At 36.8% G+C, this 26,916-nt stretch overlaps 1 protein-coding gene across 1 annotated transcript; it reads right to left on the bottom strand.

The window, feature by feature from the left end:
• Nucleotides 1–7,597: 7,597 nt before the first annotated feature.
• LOC137970434 (ATP-dependent DNA helicase pif1-like) lies at nucleotides 7,598–9,553 on the bottom strand. Its single transcript, XM_068816960.1, has one exon. The coding sequence runs from the start codon at nucleotides 9,551–9,553 to the stop codon at nucleotides 7,598–7,600; it is 1,956 nt and encodes a 651-aa protein (XP_068673061.1).
• Between the last annotated feature and the right edge of the window lie 17,363 nt (nucleotides 9,554–26,916).

The following is a 26,916-nucleotide window of genomic DNA, read 5'->3' on the forward strand; positions in this document are numbered from 1 at the left end:
AGTACTTTTGCAAGAGCTCTGTTTTTGCATTGTTTTTAGCTTTGCCATGCCACAATTGGAACACCGAATTATCTTGCCGCTATCATTTGAAGGCAAGGAGGAATTGCATTTGGTACAGGACAGATAAGTGGTGAGCCTTTCAACTGCTTCAGCTGGGCATGTGACTGTGTTCTGGTATTTGTCCTTTGTGATTTTATCTTTTCTTTGTACTTGAGTAGTTGACGATTGGATAGTTGTCTGCTTATTAAGTGTTATGTACTTCTGTTGTTGGTAGCTCTTGACAATTGCCTTACAGAACTTGTAGGTGTTTCCTGACTGTATTCTTTTAGTGTCTTCTTCCCAAAGCACTAATCTCATGGATCCTGTTTCGTCGGTGAGTGTGCATTCTTGTTTTGTCAAAGTCTTGCCATTTGATGTTATGGTGGTTGGAAGTTCAATTTCTGTGACTCGCCCAGTGATGTTTACTTTGCTTTTAGCATTCTCATTTGCCATAATTTCTTGTATGCTGTGTGTGGACTGTGTGTCTTCCTGCTCTTCCTTTGTGATCTCGGTGAAGTCGAATGTGATTTCACTTTTAGTAGGGTCTGATAGTTTGGTTCTTTTATTGATGTGCACTTCGTCTTGATTGGTGTATTTGTTTCGTTTTATGTTGTAGTTAGTTATTTTGATAGGTGATGTGGATTCTATCTTGGCCTTGATGTGTATGCTGTATGATGTATTCTTTTAGTGTCTTCTTCCCAAAGCACTAATCTCATGGATCCTGTTTCGTCGGTGAGTGTGCAGCCACAGCTTCATCTGATGGAGGTGTTTGTGAGGAACCAGCCACAGCTTCATCTGATGGAGGTGTTTGTGAAGAACCAGCCACAGCTTCATCTGATAGGTCTTGAGGGTTGATGATTGATGGATTGTTATCTGATGATGCAAAATAATACTTTAGACATCATTTAAGGCATTCAGTAAATGTGAAATGTATGTTACTAATAAAGCATTTCCTTATACACTGGTTTTACCGTATTTTATGGTTATCAATATTCGTGTTTCATTCAACTACAGTCAAAGCGACAACCTCGGGGATTGAAAATGGTTAATGAAGCTGGTTGCTTGCAAGAAAGTGCGCTGCTAGTTGAACAGAATCACAAACACTAGAAGTTGGTCTCATAGACATAATTACAAAGATTTAGATGTCCATTACAGTGGCAACAAATAAGTTGTGCTAGTATAATATGGCTATTTTTTTAGCTTAATTGTGCGAGATGATGTTTTGACATACAGCTGTAGCAGCTTCTGCTTGTCGCTAGTTGGTAAACCTCAAAAGTGGTTGGGAAAGGAGCTGGTCGCCCGGAAGCCCCTAAAGTTGTCACTTTCGAGAGCTTTTCATTACAAAGTTTAAGAGCGCCTCTCAGCAATTTTCACCTAAGACCGTGCAAGATAAAAAAATCGAAAATTGCCAAACTTTGTCACAATAAAGTACTACCAAAACCATTTTTAGAAAAATATGTTTTAGTTTGTTTCGATAATTATTTTACCTGGACGGCGACTTTTTCGGTATGGGGCCTTGTGATTGAGTGAAAACCACTCCAAAATGTTGCTCGTTTGAATCGCTATTTTTGAAATAACCAATGAGTAACTTGAAATTCAAAACAACATGGCACAACTAGAGTAATTCCTTCACCCTTTAGCGCTGTTAACGGTACAATATACCAAATCTGGAATTTTTGACCAAATTTTAAAACTTAACCTTTTTTACATTGATTACAGAGTGCCAAATTTGTACGAAATTCGACTGTCAAAAAAGCATCCTGGTACATGGCTTTCTCAAACGGGACGATATTCATTGGAATAAGCAATGTTTCTGCTGCAATTAAATTCAATAAAATTTTTGGGTAAATGAAACGGAGGATTTTTGAGGCCAATTTCAACATGCTGTTTGTCAACAAAAGTCGACCTTTGACCACCAAAGCGGAGGCGAGGTATATTGAAATCACATACGCTAATCTCGATTTATTCACTGAACAATTCGAGTCTTTAGGTCTACTGGAACTACTGTAGGTAAAATGGAACGTGTCATTTCAAAATTTAACTGTTTTGGTTCAAGAGTGACATATCCGGTAATTAAAATAACTGACCTAAAAATTTGCATACTAGGAAGATTCATTCTATTCCATATTTTTACGCAAACAAGTTTCCTTAATTCACTTTCTGAACATACCTGCAAAACAAACAAACAAAAGTATCCCCCTTTATATAAGTATACGCTGGTTGGATTTTCCTCGAAGCCCTCAAACGACCATCGAACCAGTCGAACGCTTTGTGACCTTCGCGAGTTGTGCCGTGATTGTGTCGTCAGAGCTGTCACGCAAGAGGTTAGGACAAAGCTCACAGACCAATGGCTTCGTGCGGTTATTCTGAGTTTGTTGGGGGAATTTGTGGCCCAAGTTCTGATAATCCAGCAAACGTTCAATGCGTAACAATAGCAAAATGTGATAAGGACACCAAGGCACACTTGAGAAGTTATAAAGTGTTGGATTCTTCTCTGGATACAGAGGCTAGGCTTTTGCTCGCACGTGCAGGTCAGCTTTAACTGAAATCACTTAAATTAAGATATTGAGCAGAAAATCACTTTGCGAAATCTGCAGATACTACCTATTACAGACTTAATGTCAAAAGCAGAATACCCTCCCACAAGAAATGGATCCTAAAAACACTGCTGCCGCAGTATCGCAGTCGTGTTGTTGGATACACCTCGTTCTTTAATCCATGAGGCAAGCACTGCGGCACTAGCCAGTCCACTCAGCTCAATTTAAACTTAAGTCGACTAAGGCACTGCGGCAGCAGCCATTCTACTCAATTCACTCTATCCGACGTGAACCGCGCGAAACCCACTTTCGTTCACTTCGGCACTGCAGCTAGCGGTAACGCATCTTTCAGGCATTTTTTCGCATCAACTCTCAAATCCTGTCTGACCACGTGTTCCTGAATCTACGTCATTACTCGAGAGAAGACCTCAGCAAGTGGTATGCCAAAATGGCGGGCAATTTGCATGCTACTTAAAAAGTCGTAGAAAATTCGGCTCTCGTTTGAATGGAAAATCCTTTCGCTAAACTTTATTTTTCAATATGGACTTTCAAAAGGGAATTTTTTTTTTTTTTACGTTATGGGCACTTTAACTGCAATGTTATGATACCATATGAAACACCAATAAATGCTTAACCAGATGCACTCATTAATGTGACGTAATAGGTTACCATGGAAACAAATGAGCCACCAAAATACACGCTATATGTTATCTTTAAACGCGTATTTCGCAAAAAACGAACTCCGTGAATCCCATTTTTTAATGCTGGAGAGTAATTGGCACGCTAAGACAAAACTCATTGCAAAGTTTAAGAAAATAGGCCATTTCCGAGATCATGCCTGTTTCCTCTTCAAACCTGTTCTAAGTGCAACGGTTAACCTCGTACCCAGATCTCACTCTTTCTCTGGAAATGTGAGATCTGGTAAAGTTCGACAGTACACCATTTTTCATTGGCTACTAAAAAAAGGTTGCGGCATTGCAATCTACGCTCCGATTGGCTTATTTCGCGGGGCACTTAGTGAAGTTTGGTTTTCGCAAGCTCATGTGCTGTTTTGAATAAATGCCAGTTGTGCGGGGGAAAGTTCTTTTTTTTCCGACGCAGGAAAAGCTTTACAGTTGAGGAAAATCATTGTGTAAATGATGCCGACGAAAGCCCCACGTACCCTGCCACTCGAATAAAGTTCTGCGTAGCTTCTTGCTAAGAGGTACTTCAAGTTTAAGTATGTAATTTATTCAAAACAGTATTTATCGTTCTTAAAGCATGACTCGCGAATTAAGTAGTGATCAATTGTGAATTTTACGATTAGATTAACTACATTTTTCACGAGATCGTTTTCAGAAAATAGCGCTCGTTGCAGTGATTATGTCTAAGCACTCTTTAACATTTTCGCTCTCAATTTACGGTTTGGTCAACTACACTTTTCACGAGATTGTGTGAAGAGAACAGCACTCGTTTACTGATTAATTAGCCTAAGCGTTCGTTTCAGTTATTCTGCAGTTGCTCCGACAATTAAACAATCTCGACCGTTCAAAAACAATCGCCTGTAGCCCTTCTTTCTGTTTCGGCTTAAGTTTAAGGTTTCCTTGTCCTCTACCCAAAATAACCTCTTCAAGAATACTCTCGAAATCCATGTTTATTCCGCAAATTAACCCAAAATCACAACAGAGAGTACGAACATGCGCAGTGATAGAAAAGCCCGTATTTCGGGCCTCGCTAGCACTGAGCATGCTTGAAATCGAACTTTACCAGATCTCCCTTCGGTATGACCGTGGGAGATCTTGGTACGAGATTAGTGCGAAGTTCTTGTTATGAAAATTAGTTTTCATTCATCTGTAAAGTAGAACTGATTACCATCACAAAAACTTCGCACTTAGACTCGCTTTGAAGAGGAGGCAGACATTAAAGCTGAAATGGCCTATTATCTGCAGCAGTTTCATAGCCACCTTCACAATTGGAAATTTTAAGGTGGTTCTGAATCCTCTCCAGATTTTTTTTAAACTTTGCAGAGTTCATCTTAGCCTGCTAATCGCTTTTAAGCAATAAAAAATGGGGGTCACCTTAGTTCGTTTTTGAGATACTAAGTGCTTTAACATAAAATATAGGGCGTTTTTAGATGTTCTTTTGTTGCCATGGTAATTTATTACGTCACAGTAACATGTGCATCTTGTTAAGCAATTATCGGCCAGTGTTTCATGTGGTACCATAACATTGCCGTTAACTGAAGCATTGTTAAAGAGTTTGTCTGTCTAATGAGACATTCCCTCAAAAATGGTTGAAACTGATTTGAGCCACCTTAACACACACGCGCTAGTTTCTGGATAGTGTATACATCAGTGTTTTTGTTTTTGATACATACAACGGAATTAGCATGGTTCTGGTCAATAGAATTCTCTAAAACCCCGCAGACCACCACACCATGTATGTCTTGTTGGTTGGAAAATTAGCCAGGATTTATTGTTCATTAAAGCTCACCCTTATGGGTTTCTGATATTATACATTATAATAAAGTTTCTATATAACGCGCGCTCTCATTGGTTTAAACAGCGTGCTTTATGAGAGTACAAAGCACGGAACAAACGAAAGCTCACGCCATCATCCGCAGAAATGGCAGATGAATTTCCGAATTTTTCCTTGCCTATTGAAGCTGTCAGTTAAAGGCTTGCTCAGATATTCTGTCAAGTGCTTTGGATGGAAGACCTCAGCCGTTGCCCGGTCCAGCAGTTCTTTCAAGCTCAGAAAGTCCTCACGCTGGAGTTCTTCATTTAAAAAATTCCCAACAGGTTTTCAGATTCCAGCCACAAGCAATGAACAGTTTGTTTTCCAATTGTCATGTCGGAAACGTGCATGGTTTTCATGGTTAATCCGCGCTCCCCTTTCACTGCCATGTGTGATGCCCATTCATGTGGGCAGGCGCGATTTTTCTTATTACATCTCCATCGGATTCCAAATCGATCACGATGCCGTAGGCAAATCGTCGTACCCAAAATGATATCGTATATCTCAAAAACACCTTTGAAAGCAATTAATAAGAAAACAATAACGGTTAGGTTTAGGCAGTGATACAATCCGGCTGCGCTGATCAATGTACTCGCTTCAGGGACAACTGGAAAAGTGAGTGCTCACAGTCTCGTACAACGATACATGATTCAGATGATTACATACTCTTACATATCTTGGTTACTCAATTTTCGCAATTGGAGCGATTGCTGAATACCCGTCCACAAAGGAGCGTTTACGTTTGCGACGCTAGCCGCAGTGCCGAAGTGCCGATAGAGTGAATTGAGTAGGTGCCGCAGTGCCATAGTAGACTGGCTAGTGCCGCGGTCCTTGCCTCATACACGACTGCGGCACTGCGGCAGCAGTGTTTTCAGGGTCCATTTCTTGTGGGCGGGTATTCTGCTTTTGACATTAAGTCTGTAATAGGTAGTATCTGCAGATTTCGCAAAGTGATTTTCTGCTCAATATCTTAATTTAAGTGATTTCAGTTAAAGCTGACCTGCACGTGCGAGCAAAAGCCTAGCCTCTGTATCCAGAGAAGAATCCAACACTTTATAACTTCTCAAGTGTGCCTTGGTGTCCTTATCACATTTTGCTATTGTTACGCAATGAACGTTTGCTGGATTATCAGAACTTGGGCCACAAATTCCCCCAACAAACTCAGAATAACCGCACGAAGCCATTGGTCTGTGAGCTTTGTCCTAACCTCTTGCGTGACAGCTCTGACGACACAATCACGGCACAACTCGCGAAGGTCACAAGGCGTTCGACTGGTTCGATGGTCGTTTGAGGGCTTCGAGGAAAATCCAACCAGCGTATACTTATATAAAGGGGGATACTTTTGTTTGTTTGTTTTGCAGGTATGTTCAGAAAGTGAATTAAGGAAACTTGTTTGCGTAAAAATATGGAATAGAATGAATCTTCCTAGTATGCAAATTTTTAGGTCAGTTATTTTAATTACCGGATATGTCACTCTTGAACCAAAACAGTTAAATTTTGAAATGACACGTTCCGTTTTACCTACAGTAGTTCCAGTAGACCTAAAGACTCGAATTGTTAAGTGAATAAATCGAGATTAGCGTGTGTGATTTCAATATACCTCGCCTCCGCTTTGGTGGTCAAAGGTCGACTTTTGTTGACAAACAGCATGTTGAAATTGGCCTCAAAAATCCTCCGTTTCATTTACCCAAAAATTTTATTGAATTTAATTGCAGCAGAAACATTGCTTATTCCAATGAATATCGTCCCGTTTGAGAAAGCCATGTACCAGGATGCTTTTTTGACAGTCGAATTTCGTACAAATTTGGCACTCTGTAATCAATGTAAAAAAGGTTAAGTTTTAAAATTTGGTCAAAAATTCCAGATTTGGTATATTGTACCGTTAACAGCGCTAAAGGGTGAAGGAATTACTCTAGTTGTGCCATGTTGTTTTGAATTTCAAGTTACTCATTGGTTATTTCAAAAATAGCGATTCAAACGAGCAACATTTTGGCGTCGTTTTCACTCGCTCACAAGGCCCCGTACCGAAAAAGTCGCCGTCCAGGTAAAATAATTATCGAAACAAACTAAAACATATTTTTCTAAAAATGGTTTTGGTAGTACTTTATTGTGACAAAGTTTGGCAATTTTCGATTTTTTTATCTTGCACGGTCTTAGGTGAAAATTGCTGAGAGGCGCTCTTAAGTGACAAGTCAAACTGTAATTTAAATTGTTGGTCGTTATCAGAGTAGGTCGATCATAGAGCTCTTCCACTGTACCAGTATGTTATTTTGTTTTACTTACTTTTGGTTTGTGTGGTGGGCGTGTGTTGTTTCTGAATTGAAGCAGCTGCAGGTTCTGGTGGAAAATAAAAATGGTTGCTATATTTACTGTAACAGGAATACAGAAAAGGGACATATAGTTGTAGTATTTGTTTGTTTTATTACTTACTTGTTGTTCTTTTACGCATTCTGTAGCAACCCTAGTGAGTTAAAACATAGTAGACATAAGAAAACAATAATCAACCTAAGTGCATTTTGGTCATATCAAACAATTTTAGAGTAGTTTAAAGCTGTTTTGTCAGACAATTGTTTAAGCCTTTGTTCTTCTTTCAGCCTATATTTCAACAATTCTGAATTCTTGATTTTCTGTAGTCTTTCAAATGTCATAGGCTCAATGACTAATGAAGAGATGTTGCGTACTCTACTTACGGCAACATAGGTAATTCCTAATGTGGAGTCTTTTTTGCCAATATCAACCCAAGCTTTATTCAAAGTCATACCCTGACTTTTATGAATTGTCAGTGCCCAAGCAAGTGTTAAAGGTAGCTGTTGCCTTTCATGCACTACATTGCCACATTCAACTGTGGCTGTTATAGGTGGAATAGGAACACATGAAGGCTTATTATTTGTGAAAGATGGACCTGAGAATGCATCAAATTTCACTATAACTGCAATAGGCAATGATGGAGGCTGTGTATTGGGCTCGTAGATAATATCTACAACTGATCCTGTTGAACCATTGCAAAGACCAACTGATGGCCAGAGGTTCATTGTAAGCATGACTCTTGCACCCTTTGCCACTAGTAGTTTTGGTTGCAAACCAAGCATCTGTTGGGCACTGATGTTCTTTCCCTCAACACAAGAATGTTTAGCAAATACTTCTGCTATAGGTTGTTTTAGTTCCAACAAACGATAGTAATTATATTTTGCTACCTCATCGTTGCTGTAATATAATCGTGTTACACCCTCAAAGCATTTAATATTTTCAACTTGGGATGGTTGTCTTGCTAACAACTGTTTCCAATCATGTTCTGTAGTCTCACCATTCCGTAACCTCTTCAACAATTGTTTGAATAATACTTGATCAAGTTCTGACCCAAGCACTCTTTGATTTACTTTCAGAATAACAACTTTATCAAACATTTGATAAGCACAATAGCCCTGTTCTGCAATTGCGCTTGGTGGTTTAGAATGGTATAAAGGCTTATCTCCCACTGGAGGTAATTGAGCAGCATCTCCAAAGAAAATAACAGACTTTCCACCAAACAGTACTTCATGCAGACCAGTTGCCTGTCTGCATCGTCTATCAATCCACCCTAGAGATGCTTGACCAAGCATAGAATATTCATCTATTATTATATATTCTACTTTTGTCAGTCTTTCCTGTATTGTTATCAATGCTTGACCTGATAAGTCTTTTTGTAACATGTGGGTGACAGACAATCGTAGAAAAGAATGGATGGTTATTCCATTTATAGCATAAGCAGCTTTTCCTGTTGTTGCAGTTACTTTGCATTTATCTTTGAGGTGGGTGCATAGTGCATATATTAAATAGCTTTTACCAGTTCCAACCTCCCCATTAATAATCAAATGTAGTGGTTTCTCTTGGATTGAGTGAGTTGTAACAATTTTATAAGCTAGTCTCTGTGCATCACTGAATGATTCTGTATTGATTGAAAATGTTTGTTTCCTTGGAAGAAAGGTTTCTTTTTTTGCTGTGATCCAACTTGGCATTTCTCCAATTTGCTGGTCTGTGTATTTAACAGCATCACAATGCCAATCATGGGAATTGACAATCGAAGATGAGGCATTGGTAAGACCATTAGTGTGGAATGACGCAAGTATCATCCATTCCTCTTGAGATGTTTCATCTTCTACAACTGCGACATTGTCTGTATTATCTATCTTAGCATTCTGCATTGCATCATGCAACTTTTCTTCCCAATTTGGAACATGCAATACAGCTTCTGGTGAACTCAAATATTCATGCCATGCATTTATGTAAGTCTGATCAGAAGGTTCTTCACTGTTCCAAGCATTATTTGGGTTATTTGTCCATGGTTTATATTTTAATAATTGATATTTGCAAAGTAAACTGTAAAATTTACCTTTGGGATTTGGAGAATAGTGTGGAAATACTCGAGGTACTATGAGTGAAGACTGGTTGACTAGTTTGCCTTTAACTAATCTATATTTTTCAATAAATTCTACAAGACTCATCTTTTTTATATCTGGAAAATCTTTAACATATTGAAGACGTTTTGCATAAAGATCAAGTACTGAATCCTTAGTACAAGGAGCTGATGCATTGTGTTGATTAGGGTTTATTCTGCGAGAGCCATACAGACTGACAGGACGGACATCAAAGGTTGTGCTATATAATTTCAGGGATAACAGTAAGTGCACAGTTTGTTGTGCACTGAAATTTTTTTCATAGTTTTTTGTGCATCTGAGTTATCTATATTTTTCAATACAATGTCAAACGTTTCAGCAAGCATTGGCGATTTAGGTTCACCTTTTGCAGCATATTTTGAAAGATATTCTATGCAAGCATACTGATCAATAACAACTTGAATGTCGCAATTTGCTCTCCATCCTTGCAGCTGAATTCGTTGGTGGTTGTTTAGCCTAGTATCATTTCTTTTTGTAATTGTTTTGGCTTTGAATTGGGGCAACTTTCCATCACTCCTATTAACAGGTTCAAAAACTAATTTTGTCTGTGGGCATAGATCAAATGGATAATTAAAGCGGCATTGCTTGTCCTTAAGACCTTGTTTGTATCTAAGACAATACCTTGTATTACAACGTGTATGGCGTTGGACAGTATTCAACAGATTTGTATAATCGTCATCTATGTCAGTCACACATTCATGCCTTTGTTTACATGGATGAATCTTTGGTTTTATCCATATCTCACTATCAGGGGGACATGGATGGATTGTAAGTTGACATCAAGGTATCTACATATTGGCAAATTTGTTGTGAAGCTTTTTTGCCATCAGTAATCGTGCAAATATCGGGAATGGATGTTTCAGCAGATGATTTTTCAGCCAAGAATCCTTTAAGTGCTTTGTCAGTCAAATCACACAGACCTGGATCACTTTTAAGCTTTGCTATACCATGGCAATGAATACTTCCTCGAGCTTGATACTCGTACCTGTACCAGTGCCACTCTGCCCCAAGGCAATTATACAACCAATGTTTTACAAATTGTTCCACACGTTTTGTAAAAAACCAATCTACTAAATGAGGGTTGTTTATAACATTCATTCGCCTTTCTTCAGAGGTAATATCATCTACATTGGAGCTAAACAGTTGATGCAATTCAGGCCAATGCATATCTGCAGAAGACAAGGTGAAGAATATTGTTGGTGGCCCTTTATATTCTATGATTGATTTTAGATCTTGTTGTAATTTGTACCAGTATGCCGAGCTTCCAGTGATTTTTGCTACATATCTTGATACCTTTGCCACAAAAAAACTGTGATTTGTTTTCGTTGGGCATGTTTCTGAGCTCCTCTAATGTCAAATGTGCTTCCCCAGGGTTTTGTTTAAAGAAAACAGCTGTTTGTTGCATTGTTCGTTTTCTTTAAATCATGTTCAGAGCCCAATATGAAAATCTAGGGTGCGAAGCAAACCTGAAGTAAAATTTTCCATTTATTGTTTCTGCAAACTTAAACAAGTGTTTAATTCTTTCATTAAAAGGGACATCCCTATGTAAACATGGATTTGTTGGGTCTCCTTTACCATCTGGAAACAATGTAGGAAAGGCTAAAGTAGCAAGGCCTGAAATAGTATATTCATTTAATGGTTTATCCTCTATTGTCGGCCAATTGATTCATCCTGTTCCAATTTCAGACAAAATTGCATCCTTTTCAAGTTTCTCATTCTCATTACGTGGCAGAAAGCTACTAGTTTTTGTTTCATTATTTATGAGCTGATCTTCATCAGAATTATCACTGGTATTTGCGTTTGTTTCAATGTTCTGGAACTCGGTTTCATTGGTCTCTACAGTTTGCAGATCATCTGGTACACCATTCTCAGGCAAAGAATGTAAGGAATCTAAATAAGTGTCACATTTGTATAGTGTGGATTATTTTGAATTGACCAAATAAGTGCTTGCTGAACTTTGCTTCTCCTGACAATAACATCTTTAAAGGCATTATCTTTTCCATTCATAGTTACTAGTAAGAGGGAGACATGCTTGGGATATCTTGGTAGTGATTGGGCTAGCTCAGAGACCTGTTGTGGTAGATTTATGCAGTGTCCTGAAAAACCTCGTTGTCCTCCAGGCTTTACATAAACATTCATAATAGGAAGAGCTCGAGCAATTAACATCTCTTCGATTTGTGTTAAATCCTGTAACTCATTTGGTATACATGATGGAATCATTTGATTGCCAGCTGAAAACTTTTTAGGAACTTTTTTGTCACTTGAACACCTCTGACAAATGTAAGTAGTTTTTGACTTTACTTTTCCTTTTAACGGCCATGCCTCAACACAGATTTTGCACTGATACATATTATACTGGATAGACTTATGGAAGTTAGACAGATGTTTTTGTGCACTGACATCAATTGTCTGTCTCTCTTTATTGCCAGCATTTGTCAGCATTTGTCAGAAGTTTGTTGTGCCTTCTTTTTTACCCTTTTGACATTTATCTCATTGTCACTATCTGTGCTCAGGGTACTGATTGTGTTCTTTGAGGTCAATTCTGAATCGCTGTCAGTGCTAATGTGGGCTAAGTCCTCCGTGTTGCTCAATGTGAAAGACACATGCTTTGAACTATCTGCTGCATGATTAGCCTTTACAATTTTGGAAGGTTCACTAATGGATACAGACTTTGTCTTATGATGATGGCTTTGTTCTCTATTTTGTTTTCTTTTGCAACCATGATTAGAATGAGGAGTCAGAGAAGAAGCAACATCTAGCACAATGTCATAATGTACACTACTAGTATTTTGCAAATAGAGACCACCTATATTTTTGGCAGGATATCCTGATAAGATAGAACTCGAAAACCTTTGCCATTAAAAGAAAACCAATTTTGGTATATACATAAATGTCAGTTTCTAGCAAAGAAGAGGCTGCTATTATTTCAATATCTGTTCCCCAAACATGTTGATTTGTCATTCCTGTGCGGGCCAAATATTCATTCACACTGCCATTCATGTGAGCAAGTAATGCATGCTCCTTATGTCTGATATGTTGAACTATCTTTTGTCTGACTAAGCTGTGATAATTTTGTCTCCCAGTTATTGCATAAGAAAGGGCACGAAATAAGCAATTGCCATCACCTAGTATTCGATACACTTTGGAAGGCTTTTCTAAGGGTTTGACCAATTCCGAACTATTTTTGTGTTTGACAATCAGTGGCAAATCCAGAGCAGAACACCAAACAGCCTGATGCTCTGTGTGACAACATGCAAAAATGAATGGCTTTTCTTTGTTTTTTATGCCTTTGACATGTATCTCATTGTCACTATCTGTGTTCTGGGTACTCATTGTGTTGTTCGAGGTCAGTTTTGAATCACTGTCACTGCTAATGTGGGCCAAGTCCTCCCTGTTGCTCAATGTGAAGGACACATGCTTTGAAGTATCTGTAACATGATTAGCCTTTGCTAGTTTGAGAGGTTGACTAATGGATACAGACTTTGTCTTACAATGATGGCTCTGTTCATAATTCCGTTTTCTTTTGCAACCTTGATTAGAATGAGGAGTCAGAGAAGAAGCAACATCTAGCACAATGTCATAATGTACACCACTAGTATTTTGCAAATAGAGACCACCTATATTTTTGGCAGGATATCCTGATAAGATAGAACTCGAAAACCTTTGCCATTTATATAGAAAACCAACTTTGGTATATACATAAATGTCAGTTTCTAGCAAAGAAGAGGCTGCTATTATTTCAATATCTGTTCCCCAAACATGTTGATTTGTCATTCCTGTGCGGGCCAAATATTCATTCACACTGCCATTCATGTGAGCAAGTAATGCATGCTCCTTATGTCTGATATGTTGAACTATCTTTTGTCTGACTAAGCTGTGATAATTTTGTCTCCCAGTTATTGCATAGGAAAGGGAACGGAATAAGCAATTGCCATCACCTAGTATTCGATACAGTTTGGAAGGCTTTTCCAACGGTTTGACCATTTCTGAACAATTTTTGTGTTTGACAAGCAGTGGCAAATCCAGAGCAGAACACCAAAATGCCTGACATTCAGTATTCCAAGGTTCAATAAAAAAATAGTTCTTTTTATTTGGGTCTTCCAAATTTAGACTGTCAGTAGATATTTCTGGTCCAGGATTGAGTTCTATATCATTTGCTAGCTGAATTAATTCAGGTATGTAGAACTGATAGAGATAGATTTGGGTCAACCAATGACGATTGAATCTCATCATGTTATAATTCTGAACAACCTTTAAAGTTGTTATTTTATATGGAAGCAATTTATTTAACAACAGGATTGTACTCCAAAATTTTCCTGTCATACACAACTGGTAATGTCTGGACGATAAGAATATAAAATGTGTCCCTATAGTTGCTCTGTACTGTTCCAAGCTATTTCCCATTTTTAATCTCACCTTCCTTAAAGGTGTCTTTCAACTTCTTTCTTCAACTTCCTTTTTTCTGAAAATAGAAGTATTGTACTTCAATACATTTAACACTTTCAAGACATAAATATGAACGAGGCGTGTTGTAACACAACCAAACGAGGCATATAAAATATACCATCCAAATGTGCTTTGAGCTGTAAAATCTGAAATCAAAACCAAAATATATGAATTTCCTGTAATGTTTTAATCTATTTTCCTGACCAGGATATGCAAAATCCTGGGCATGAAGTGTGTTCACATGGAGGTGAGGGACCCTGGTTAGCAGACTACCCACTCTAGAGAAGTAAAGAATATGACCATTCGCATTTAGTGTGATTACCCCAATGTGCTCGATCCATTCGAGATGAACAAATGTCATGTTCAAAATAATGAACAAAGCATTATTCCGACACCAAAGAAATGAAAATTCCGTTGCGATAATTCCCTTGCCTTGTTGGAGTAAATAAGCTTATGCATTCGCGGCGGTCACTATTAATTCATTACAAAACTTCGCAAATTATCAAAAGTTCTTACCTCGCTATAAGTAGCAGTAGCAGTTTGTGTTCTGAAAAGGAAGAAATTTGGTCAGAAATAGGTAGCAGTTTGTGTTCTGAAAAGGAAGAAATTTGGTCAGAAATCCAACAAACGTGCATTAGCCGCCATTTTGTGATGTCTTGGTTGTTTACTCGAACATTCAAATCACGAAATAAGATTTTCTTATGTGAAACATTCAAGAACAACTACGCAAAAGCTTTGTCGGAGCCTTTTAAAGGACTACAGTATGCATTGATGCCTTAATAGTTAAATTTTTGTTTATAAAACAAACATTTATCAAGCAAATTAAAAGCTGACTTATCTTCGATCACAGAAGAAAAGCACATGGCACGAAACACGGCGTGCAAGGCATTGTGGTTGAATTTGTGGGTACAGAGCAATGCATTGTGGTAGAAATGTTGGAGGCTCGATTCCCTTGCAGATTATATCTGCTGACTTCGCTCAGTCGCTTCAGGCTCCTTCGCTGCGTCAGCAATAAAAATGGCAAAAATTATAAAAATGCTTTTTTAACTCTTTCACTCCCATGGGGTTCCCCATTGATGGGTAAAATCGTTTGGTGTTAGACAGAGTGAAATCTCTAAGTTTTTGAGTGAATCCCTGTTAACGAGTAAAAATGTCTGGTGTTAGACAGAGTGAAATCTATAAGTGTCATTCTTGGGAGTGAAAGGGTTAATGGGGACATTTATCTGGAACAATCCAATTGAACTTTATTTCTACGTGGGAATTTGTAATTATTGGGATTAAATAATGAAAACATACTAAAATAATAATAATAATGATGATAATAAAAGTACATATACTTGACAAAAAAGTTTTTTATATTTACCGTCTGCCACAAGGGCTCCATGGAGTGAAAGATATTTGTGATGTTTTTTATATGGTTTCTTGCCCACATGTAATCATCTAAAAGATACAGTACAAGTATTGAGATAATTAATGTGAGGTGTTACAGTGTAGTTGTAGTAAGTTATTACAGATTATGGCATCTCAGGGCTTAAAATGAACTTTTTAGCTTAGGTGGCAGCTGGCGACTAATGGGGAAAATTTGGTCGCCAGATCATAAATTTTGGTCGCCAACTTTGCATGCATGGTAAGTCATAATTATTAAGTAGTACAAAAAGAAGCAGCATAGTTAACTTTTCAGGTGTTCGCTTTCTAACAGAAGGAACAAGTTCTTCAACCTATTTTACATTAAGGGTACAGGTTGCTTTTTGAAGGTTCCATGTAAATTTCAAACTCATTGACAGTGCCAATTGAACTTTATTTCTACGTGGGAATTTGTAATTATTGGGATTAAATAATGAAAACATACTAAAATAATAATAATAATAATAATAATAATAATAATAATAATAATAAAAGTACATATACTTGACAAAAAAGTTTTTTATATTTACCGTCTGCCACAAGGGCTCCATGGAGTGAAAGATATTTGTGATGTTTTTTATATGGTTTCTTGCCCACATGTAATCATCTAAAAGATACAGTACAAGTATTGAGATAATTAATGTGAGGTGTTACAGTGTAGTTGTAGTAAGTTATTACAGATTATGGCATCTCAGGGCTTAAAATGAACTTTTTAGCCTAGGTGCCAGCTGGTGACTAATAAGGAAAATTTGGTCGCCAGATCATAAATTTTGGTCGCCATCTTTGCATGCACGGTAAGTCATAATTATTAAGTAGTACAAAAAGAAGCAGCATAGTTAACTTTTCAGGTGTTCGCTTTCTAACAGAAGGGACAAGTTCTTCAACCTATTTTACATTAAGGGTACAGGTTGCTTTTTGAAGGTTCCATGTAAATTTCAAACTCATTGACAGTGCGATGTCTAGATTATCAATATCAAGCTAGTTTCGAGGAGGTATATCCTTTTTCCGAGTATTCAAACTCAAAATTCGTTGCAATCATCGACTGAATTGGAAATATATGTGAAGTGTTTTGAGGTTTTCGAATTCCTCTAAATCGCCGAAGTAGACCCATAGATTTGAGAGTGTTCCATGTTTGAGAGCAAAGAGGTTTTACTTGTTGTTGTTGAACATGGCGCGAAGTTTTAAAGCCCGAGAATGACTCAGGAATCTTCCACCAATACCATAGTTTCAGGAGCGAAGACCTTGAATATGTCAGCATAATGAGAAGATGACAATGTTAATTAATGTTTCGATGATAGTCCAAAGCGAATAAACGAGATTAAAACTGTAAAAAACCGTAAAAAATAGGGAGCCGATTAAAAAGCAACCAACTTGGTGCTCAGTTCCAGTCCAGTTAAATCCAGTCCGGATAAATCCAGTCTGGATAAATCACTATCCATTGGATAGTGCAAAGTGTATATCAACATTCCAGGAATAGAATTACGTGACATAACATTAATTTTTTGAAGGTGGTAATGGGTATTTTTGTGACCTGTGATCGGCTTTTTTTATTAGTTGTGAAATGTGTATTTTTTCCTTCATGAATTGTGATTTCCATAGTAGCTATGAATTGTAATTATCCAAAATGTATTGTTTTATTTTCCATGATGTGTGAAGTGCTAATATTATAATTTATTTTGAAATGTGACAGGGCCCTTTTCTTGTGAAACGTGATGTATACCTCTTTACTCCATTTACATCATTATAGGATTAATGCTAATTAATTTATCTTTCGTGTCAATTTAAGAATTTTGATAATTACTTACATTTGTTGTTGAAAATTTCTGGATTGACTGAGTCTGTAATAAACAAAATTGTTTCTTTTTTAATGAGTGATTGCTTTGACTTTTTTTAGCTCGAAAAATTTTGTAGTTAAGATTAATTGTTGTCAGATAAGTCAGATTCAATAATGTTGGATGTAAACCATTTACACAAGAAAGCTGCAGGATTATGAATGGTGTCTCAAAATTTTCCAGTTCTTGTAAAATTTGGCTTTGTTGGTAATGCTTGCAAAATTTTGGTGGATGGTTGTTTGCTTGTGTTTACATATTTTGACAAGTGCTCGACAGCCTCATTTAGGACAGTGTTTGTTGCTCCTAAGGTCAACTTTTGTCAGTGTTTGCTCTACGAAGTTGATTTATTCACAATTATAGAAATTGTGTGAATTGGCAATAGCAAGTTACTATGAGTGTAAGATGAGTATAACATTTTCTACATTTAGATGTAGTGTTAACAGTTTTGTAAGTCATGTTCAAAAGGAATACTTACAGAGGTCCATGATGCTTGCTTGCAGAGGTCCATGATGCTTGCAACACCGGGTGGTTAATGTAACCAGCAGGGGTGGGGGCATGTTGAATTTTTTTTATCTTTCCTTTGCATAGCATTTTTTATTTTTCTGTTACTTTGTTTTAGTTTGTTATTTGTTACTTGTCAACTGTTCAAGGGATAAAGAGGTAAAAATTACTGGAGTGCTGCAGTTCAATATTTGTCATTGAGATGAGGTTCAAATTATAGGCTTTAATGTCTCTGTTTTTGATTTGTGTTTCCAAGCGCTTCCAAGTGCTATATGTACAAAAACACTCCATTTTTCATGATTTAGTCAAAATGGTGAACGTAATAGACAAAATTCATCTCCAGACTCCAATCCAGCAACATTCTTAAAATTTTCAACATTTCAAACTATGACAGTAACTAGTAAAAGCGGAGCTGGACAATCTGTAAGCCAGCATGCTTGCAAAGACCATTTGATTTTTTGCATACTAAGCTGATTGATTGACCATTATTGTGAATTACCAACAACACTACTATGGGTGTAAGATGGGTATAACAGTTTCTACAAGTAGATGTAGTGTTAACAGTTTTATAAGTTATGTTCAAAAAAAGTACTTACAGATGTCCATGATGGTTGGTTCTAGTTCTCGATCTGTAACATTGAGAAGACCATTAAAAAGAGGCTGATCATTTGTTGAAAGGGTGGGGTGGTTAATGGAACTAACAGGGATGGGGGCATGTTGAAATTTTCTTGACTTTGTCCTTTATATAGCATTTTTTTATGTTTCTCTTACTCTGTTTTAGTTTGTCACTCGTTACTTGTTAACTGTTCAAGGTACATTATTTAAAGTGTGTTCCCTTTTACTCCAGCATAAAAATCAGTGACCACACCTATTTGCACCAGCTCTTTCTCCTCCAGTATAATGACCAATTCCTTTCTGTGACATTAACTGATGCATTGCTTTTTAATCTCTTTGTCGAACGGAGACCTTGAGAATGAAGTTGCTAATTTCTTTATAACTTTGCAAAAATAATTCGAAAACAAATATAGAGTTCAAGCAAGCAAATTATAAATACTATTTAGTCCATTTGGGTTTAAAAAGTTCATAGGGTGAAAATAACTTTCTGATTATAATATTGACCAGCCCAGTTAAAATGTTATAGTAGTAGGCAAGTTGGCTTTAGTAATAATAAGTAGCCGTCTGCATACTAGGGGGGTTCTGGGAGCATTTTCCGGAAAATTATGAAAATATTGGCTTCATTAAATGGTTGCATCTAGTGCATTGTAGGGTAAACTGTGCCCTTATTAGATAGTAATGAAGAATCACACAAGAGCTTCAATTTTCAAATTAAAGTTATATTCAGCTAAAAGCATTATTGAAAAAAAGGATAACTATAGTACAGGCAAGTACTTTTTAACTGTGAAAGCGAGAAACTTGGTTGCTGAAAGTTGACTCACAATATACTAAAGAGTCAATTAAACTGAAAGCTTCAGGTCTTAACTTATTTAAACAATATATCACCTTAATGAAAAGCTATGGGTTTTCAGGACTACGTATTTGATATCATACCAGGGCTACACATTTGTGCCAACCTCACGAAATTGTTTGGATACCATCTTGTTTGTATCTGCAAGAACCGTGGGTGTTAAACATCCATTCGGATCACTTTCCTACACCATAAGTACACAATTTTCAAGACGTTCTTGTAGAAGCGATGGTGTGCGCGGTTTGTGCAGCTCAGGTTGGCGTAGTGTATTTTTTGGTTATAATTTGAACTGGCAGAAGAAACCTTATAACCTGAGAAAGAATGAGGGCTTGCAGTATGTAGTCGAAACGTAGTGATTAAAGGGACAATATGGCAAAAAATGATCTTAATTTATTAGTATAACTTGTATTTTTAATTTACAGTGATGAAGAGCAATTTGAAACCAAACGGCAGATATTGACTGGGCTGATTTGAAAATTGTTTGTTCGTAAGTAAGGTAATGGAATTTTTATGCCAAGGAAGCAGTTTAAAATGAAATAAAGCAGAATACTTACGATCATCTAATGCGAAGAAAACTAAAAAAGAATGTAAAAAGAAGTAAAAGTTAGATTAAGGGAACTTGACATGCACCAGAACAAGTGCAAAATGATTTTTAGCTCTTATGTAAGTTTGATGTCACAATGCTAACCTGATTGTCCCCTTGTAAATTTTCTCAAAATGCAACTTCAAAACAACAGAAAGACAAGTAAGTTTGTAAGAGTATGAATAATATGTACTTACAAGTGCTTTGTTCCCCAGTGGGAACTTGATGTGGCACTAAAAATGTAATAGAGACAAAGGTTTTAACTTTAACATGATTGTTGAGCAATTAGATTTTCATGTAAAGCAAAGAACTTGACAATAAAAAAAGCAAAACAAAATACACACACTCGTTTGACTCTACGTTTATGTTGCTTTGCTGCTCATCTAGAAGAGAAATGTACACTTTAATAACTTTAGAAATCAAATTGTTTACCACTGCGACATTGGTATTCTGATGACGATTGTCATATTTCGAGACAAAGTAACACAGTTTACGTCCTTAAAGTGCCATAATGCGAAGAAATTTTAAATCCACACAGTATTCATTTTGTGAGGTTTAATTTTTTTTACAAAGACCGCTTTAAATGAACTATGTGCAGCCTAATAAACGTTTGACACTGGGGGAAAACAATTAGGGTGTTGGCGTTTTGCACAGAGATCATTAAGCGATGTCAGATGGTGTTTCATAAAAAAGACCTTATTGGCTTTAACATGTTTGAGTGGCAAGAAGGTGGATTAACCATTGTGTTTGTATCGGGGATAGGCAACCTCGTTTTCAGGGTCTTTTCTCTGCCTTTGGGCACGGCGAGAATAGGGGCCTTTTCCTTGACTTAAGCCAGGGTGGGAAAGGGCTTTCAGAACGTGGTTGGGAATAGGTCCTTTGCAGTAGATGGTTACGTGACCTTGTCAATCATAAAAATAGCGGCTAGTGTAAAATTATCGCAAAAAATGAAAAGAACGTAATGAAATTAGTAAGGTTGTATATTTTGAGACCGTTGATACTTAATTGTGAAATTTTATCGTGAAGTCTAGGTGTTGATGTACTACACCCTTATATCCATATTTCCGTAGCTTGTAGGGAGAAGACTGAAGGTATTTCTTAGAAGAGGATCGAAGTTATTGCTTGGGTTTGTAAACGTTAATCAATTCCTGTAGGTAGCTGTTGAAGCGATCGTGTGCACGGCTTGTGCAGCCTGGGCTGACGTGGTGTATTTTTTGGTTACAACTTAAACTGGTAGAAAAAAACCTTTTAACCTGAGAAATGACGAAGACTAGTAGTATGCAGTCGAAAGGTAGTGATTAAAGGGACAACATGGTATAAAAAATGATAATATTTTGTTATATAACTTGTGTTTATAGTTTACAGTGATAAACAACAACTTAAAAGTAAGCGGCAGATATTGCGTTATAAGGGCTAAATAGCCGGCTGGTGACACATTTTGATCGGGGTGATAATTGACAACTGTTGATTTGTAAATAGGGTAATCGCATTTTTATGTCAAGAAAACAGTTTAAAATAGAATAAAACGGAATACGTACGATAATCTAATGCAACAAAAACTAAGAAAGAGTGTAAGAATAAAAACAAAAATAAGATGAAGGGAACTTGACATACACCAAAATTAACGCAAAATGATTACTAGCTCTTATGCAATTTTCATGGTACAAAGCTAATCTGATGATCTCCTTGTAAATTCTTTTCAAAACGCAACTTCAAAACAACAGAAAGATAAGCAAGTTTGTAAGAGTATGAACAATATGTACTTGACAGCACCTTGTTCCGCAGTGGGAACTTCATGCGGTACTAAAAATGTTATAGAGACAAAGGTTGTAACTTTAAGATGATTGTTTCATGTAAAGCAAAGAACTTAAGAATAAAAAAATAAAAACAAAATACATACGCTCGTGGTTACTGCTGCGACATTGCTATTCTGATGATGATTATCATATTTCGAGGCAAAGTAATACAATTTACGTCCTTCAATTGCCTTAATGCGAAAGTGTGAAGTTGTGAAGTTAAAATTTCTTTACAAAGACCGCTTTAAACTTACCCATCTTAATCAAATGTTGAAGTTCAACTATCTGCAGCTTTATGTCACACTGGCGGAAAACAAGGAGGGTGTTGGCGTTTTACACAGGAATCGGTGGGCGATGTCACGTGGTGTTATAAAAGGACGTTATTGGCTCTGAAATGTTTGAGTGACAACAAGGTGGATTGGCCATTGTGTTCGTATTCAGGATAGGCAACTTTGTTTTCAGGGCCTTTTCTTTGGTTTGGGGCGGGGCGAGAATAGGGGCATTTCCCGCCCCGCTCAAGTCAAGGAAAAGGTCCTGGGAACGTTGGTTGGGGATAGGACTTTTGCAGGACACAGTCACTTGTTCTTGTCAATTATAAAAATAGGGGCTAATGTAAAAGTATCACAGCAAACCAACTAAAAATGTCTTTTTCCCCGAAAGTACTTATATCCAAAAATTACCTCCTCGTCCTATTTTGTGCCACTCCCAGAAAATTTTATTTCCCCTCTACCCTCCCCCTCCAGAGAATGTCGAGCTCTGATTGTGAAATAATGTTTAATAGGCCTTTTGTAACAAACGATCACATGGTACAGAATCCACAATGCTAGAGGGGAAGCTCATTATTATTCCCTTATTGGGACATTAAAACAAAGATAAGTCAAGTTTGACTCCTTCAGGACTCTCCCAGTGGGGGAATAATAATGAGCTTGCTCTCCAGCATGGCGGACTTTGTACCATGTGACCGCTTGTTGCAAAAAGCCTAACGCTATGTGCATATTTTTGTCACGTTGAGATCTCTTACGCCAAAGAATCATAATGGATTGACCATTTGTTTTATTTTGCTGAATTTGAAAAATATAAGTGTCTCAGATATTTGATATTTTCGAATTGCGACGGGAAAATCGGGAGGTAAGGCATCAGGCAAATGATGATACCTGATGCTATCAAGTGATTTGCTCAATAAACTTGTTTTCTCTCTTTGTATATGATCGCCCGTAATACAGAATTATTTGACAAACGTATTAAACCTTAAGAATTACCAATGCTCTTCTTGAGTGAAAAAATAAATAACAAATCCAAGGAAAGGAACTCTGCATTGGTCTTGATTTTCAAACGGTATCACCTACTGTCGAATTCTGTCACGAGTGATGAAGATATTTTCGAATTTCGAAACATTTTGTAATTTCTTCTTCTGATAAACAACTTTATACTTTGACATGTGCCAATAGACGGGATATGCATATTATTTTTGCCATGTTGAAATCAAGATGTTTAATGCCCAGAGTTTGCAGAAATTTAAAATATAAATTCCTGACGAGTAAAAGTAAATTTCATTTTAGATGAAAATTCTTTGTAGACTGATAGTTGCTCTGACGGTAAAAGAACTGAAATAAATTTTAGTAGTTAACTAAAATTAAGATTAACTAACACCAGAAATGTCACGAAGTTAACTTTCTTCTGCTTTTTCTAAAAACTGTGTATTAAAAAAGACAGAAAAAGAATCGAACACCTTAAATGGATCTGTTTGTGTTTACATGTACTCAATCTTGCATAGTCTTCCGGTAACAATTGGAAATTTCAAGAATTCTTGTACATTGAAGGAATTGAACGCCTTGAATGCATCACAGTGTTTACTGAAGTCGCATCTAAGTTGTCTGGCAAATTATATTTATTTTGACTATTTGGTACTCAACTCTGCAAAGGTAAAAACAATTGGAAATGTGACAGTGAAGTATTATTTGACTGAAAGCTTGTTTGTACTTAATTCTGCAGTCTGTCAGTAATAATTGGAAATTTCACTAATTCTTGTTAGTTAATAATTATTCGAAAGAGAGCGTGTTGCCTATTTTTTGCTAGATAATCTAAGTAAAGGGTTTGATGCTGAACACTGGTGGGAAATTTATTTGTTGCATTTTTATCACGGAATGTCTTCGCAGCTTGTTTGCATGCACGCAATGAATTTCTTCTCTCTAATAGCAAATATGTTGTTTATTTCAATAAAATTATTCTTGGCTGGAAAAAGTTTTTATGAGATTTTTCTGCCTTTCTGAATAGTGTTGTGTATTATCTATTTATTTATTTATTAAGTATTCCCACTACAGCAAATTACTGCGGGCCCTGATGTGGAATAACAAATTCAAAGAAAGGAACTTTGCATTGACCTCAGTTGATTTTCAAACAGTATCACCTACTACCGGATTCTATCATTACTCTTTGCACAGTGTTACCTACTTCTCGCCTTCCTCTCCAGTGAGTTTTCATATTTATTTCTCAGCCATAAGATGGGGATATTTTTGGATTTCGAAACATTTCGAAATCTTGTTGTACTAAGGATTGCACGTCTTAATTGAAAGTTTCTAGATGTTCTACACTTGTTTTGATCATTATTTGCTTTAAATGTATTTGAACCGGTTGTCTGATGTCGCCTCAAACTTGCAGGGTAGTGCATTTCTCAACCTTAAACATCGCCCTTTCAGCGAGAGATCTGCTTTCATTTGGTACGTACTGGATTACTGATCATACTGTTATTTTGAACATCATCTCTGGTGCTTTCACTTTGCATAGTAAAATGCTTTTGAAATCATGAACTTTCCCAATCATCCGCGATTCCTTTGTGGCAGAGATAATTGGTTAATGAATTCTTTATGGCAGCACTGTTTATCCGCTTTTATGTAAGTTCATTGTATAGTGTACCAGACATATGTCGCTACAATGGTGAACGTTAAAGTGCAAGCTTTTCAGTGCTAAATAAATAAATGTGGTTTTGTTTTGAACCAGTTGTGTAATTTTAGTTTGAAAATACAACACCTCGATTTGTTTACATAATTGGCATTGGAAACCACTTGCCGTTCGAGCTTCCTTCACGTGCGAGTGTTCTTCAGCCAGAAGGTTGTACTTTTCATATTTGGACAACATTCTTGGATTGTACATTATTTTGAGAAAGTTCACATCATTTCCAAGAATTTTTATTGCTCAAAAACGTGAAGGTGATGTCAAAAAACATAAGCTAGACTGCTGAGGTGTAAAAAGAGCAAAGCTATTGAAATATCCTGTTAAATGGTGTTGGAACATGTACTGTACCGCTGACTGTAGCAAAAATATGTTCGTTCTGACTTTTCTTATACTGGAAACAGTCATATATTATTTGTTAACGTTGTTTGTTTACACTTCAACTTGTTTGCTTTGCTCATTAATCCTGGAATCATGTATGGTTTACGTTGGCTCCTCAGCATTTCACCTAAACGAGTTAGCAGCTAGTCTACCAAGGATGAAATACTCGGACCCAAGTTCTGTGCAAATGTTAGAGTCTTGCCTTCTCTACCATTATTCTGAAATTTCCTGCAGACAAACCCTTTAAAAATGTACTAAAGCTTATAGGTCTAATCTCCAGTTGTTCACATTCCTGTTTACAATGTATATCTATCATAAAAGGCAGACTTGTTTTGCGTAATTGAACCACAAAACAGGTTGATTTCCTCGTAATAATAATTCACTTATCCATGATTTTTGTTTTCCATCACAAGGGGTACTTTTATAAGATGAATACTCTTCACTGTCTGGATGATGGATAAATTCCAAGATAAAAGCAATGGTTTCTGGTGGAAGTTTATGACTACATTGGTGTCATATTTTCGGAAGTGCTGCTCCTGGACCATACATCTTACTATGAAGTCTAGCTTTTGATAGTTCGTAGTCTGTGCATGATACTTCTTCTCCTTGAGTGTTAGTAAACCTGAACATTTGCTTCATTTCCTTATTTGTGTATTGCTGTGCCACACAGCTTAACAGTTCAACCCGTTTGTGACTTCCAGGCTTCTCTCTGGAGTAGCTGAGAGCGAAGCCCTCCATGATGTTAGCATTTGCATGTGGAACATTCACTTTTTCTTGAATAGAATTTGAAAGAAGTGAAGACAATGGCTTGCTCCTTTTACTTTTTGCTTCTAGTAAGAAACACCTCCTAGAGGGTGAGGTTCACATGTTTACAATCATATTTCCAAACGTTGCTAAAGCCAGTATTTATGGCTGGTAGTGATAGAGATGAAAAATATTGTGGTCTTATTTTCTTTTATTATCAAACGGAAAGGAAAAATGTCCTGACGTTGAATTAGTCAGTAATTACTGACTCTGATCTGATTATTAAAATGCAAAAAAAATACTCTTGATAGACTGGATTAGTTTTCTATTTCAGGGAAGAATGCATACAGTACAAACTCACATATAAGAACCTTGTACAGGCTGAAATTTGGCATTTTACCCAAAAATATAAGAACCTTTTCAGCCTGGCAAAGAAAAAGAGGTTCTTTCACAAAAAAATCACCCTTGAGAAAACTTCTGTTATTGTGTATATGTTTTCTTTGATTGGCATTTTATTGGATCTTTTGTAAAAATATGTTTTCCATAAAGCTACAGTGCAATACTGTCTAAATATCTTATGAAATAAAATATAGAAATTTATTGTTGTTCCTCTGAGAAATAAGAACCCATTAAGAAACTACATGTAATCAACCTGAATTATGAAAAATTAGCCTAAAATATTAGAACCTGCTCAGCCTGGCCTCGAAAATTCTAGGTTCTTATATGTGGGTTTTTACTGTATTTTGTAGGGTTAGTAACTTTTTTACCCTGTTATACATGTACAAGCATGACAGTATGCCATGTTTTCAGTTTCTCAGGCTTGGGAGATCCTTGAATTGTGTTCATCTTTTCATTGTCAATCCAAATAAACTGAAAAACCAACTAATAAGGTAAAATATGTATGGTGGAATTTTACTATGTGAGTTAAAAAAGGAAAGTTTTGTTTGAAAATATGAATGTTAACTGTATCCCATCGCATTGGCCTTCAAGAATTTCCTGGCAGATCTCTTCATTTGAGGCACCCACGTTGTCAACTTCTGTTTTAAGTTCAGCCACTTTTTGCCTTGCCGCAGTTTTTAAGTTTGTTTCGAATCCTCCGCTGAGTTCGCTTTGACGCCAGTTTGTATGACACTTGGGGACGACCAACTTGATTTTGAATAGAATTGCGGACGGGGGCTGTGAAACACTTTTGTTTACACTGGGTGACAGCCTGTGCAACCTTACATAACATGCACCACAGCGCCTTAAACTGCTTATGAGGACCACACAGCCAAACTTATTTTCCAAACAGTTTTCTTTGCTTCAGGGGA

The sequence above is a fragment of the Montipora foliosa genome, chromosome 1, assembly GCF_036669935.1.
Source record: "Montipora foliosa isolate CH-2021 chromosome 1, ASM3666993v2, whole genome shotgun sequence".
Classification (NCBI taxonomy): domain Eukaryota; kingdom Metazoa; phylum Cnidaria; class Anthozoa; order Scleractinia; family Acroporidae; genus Montipora; species Montipora foliosa.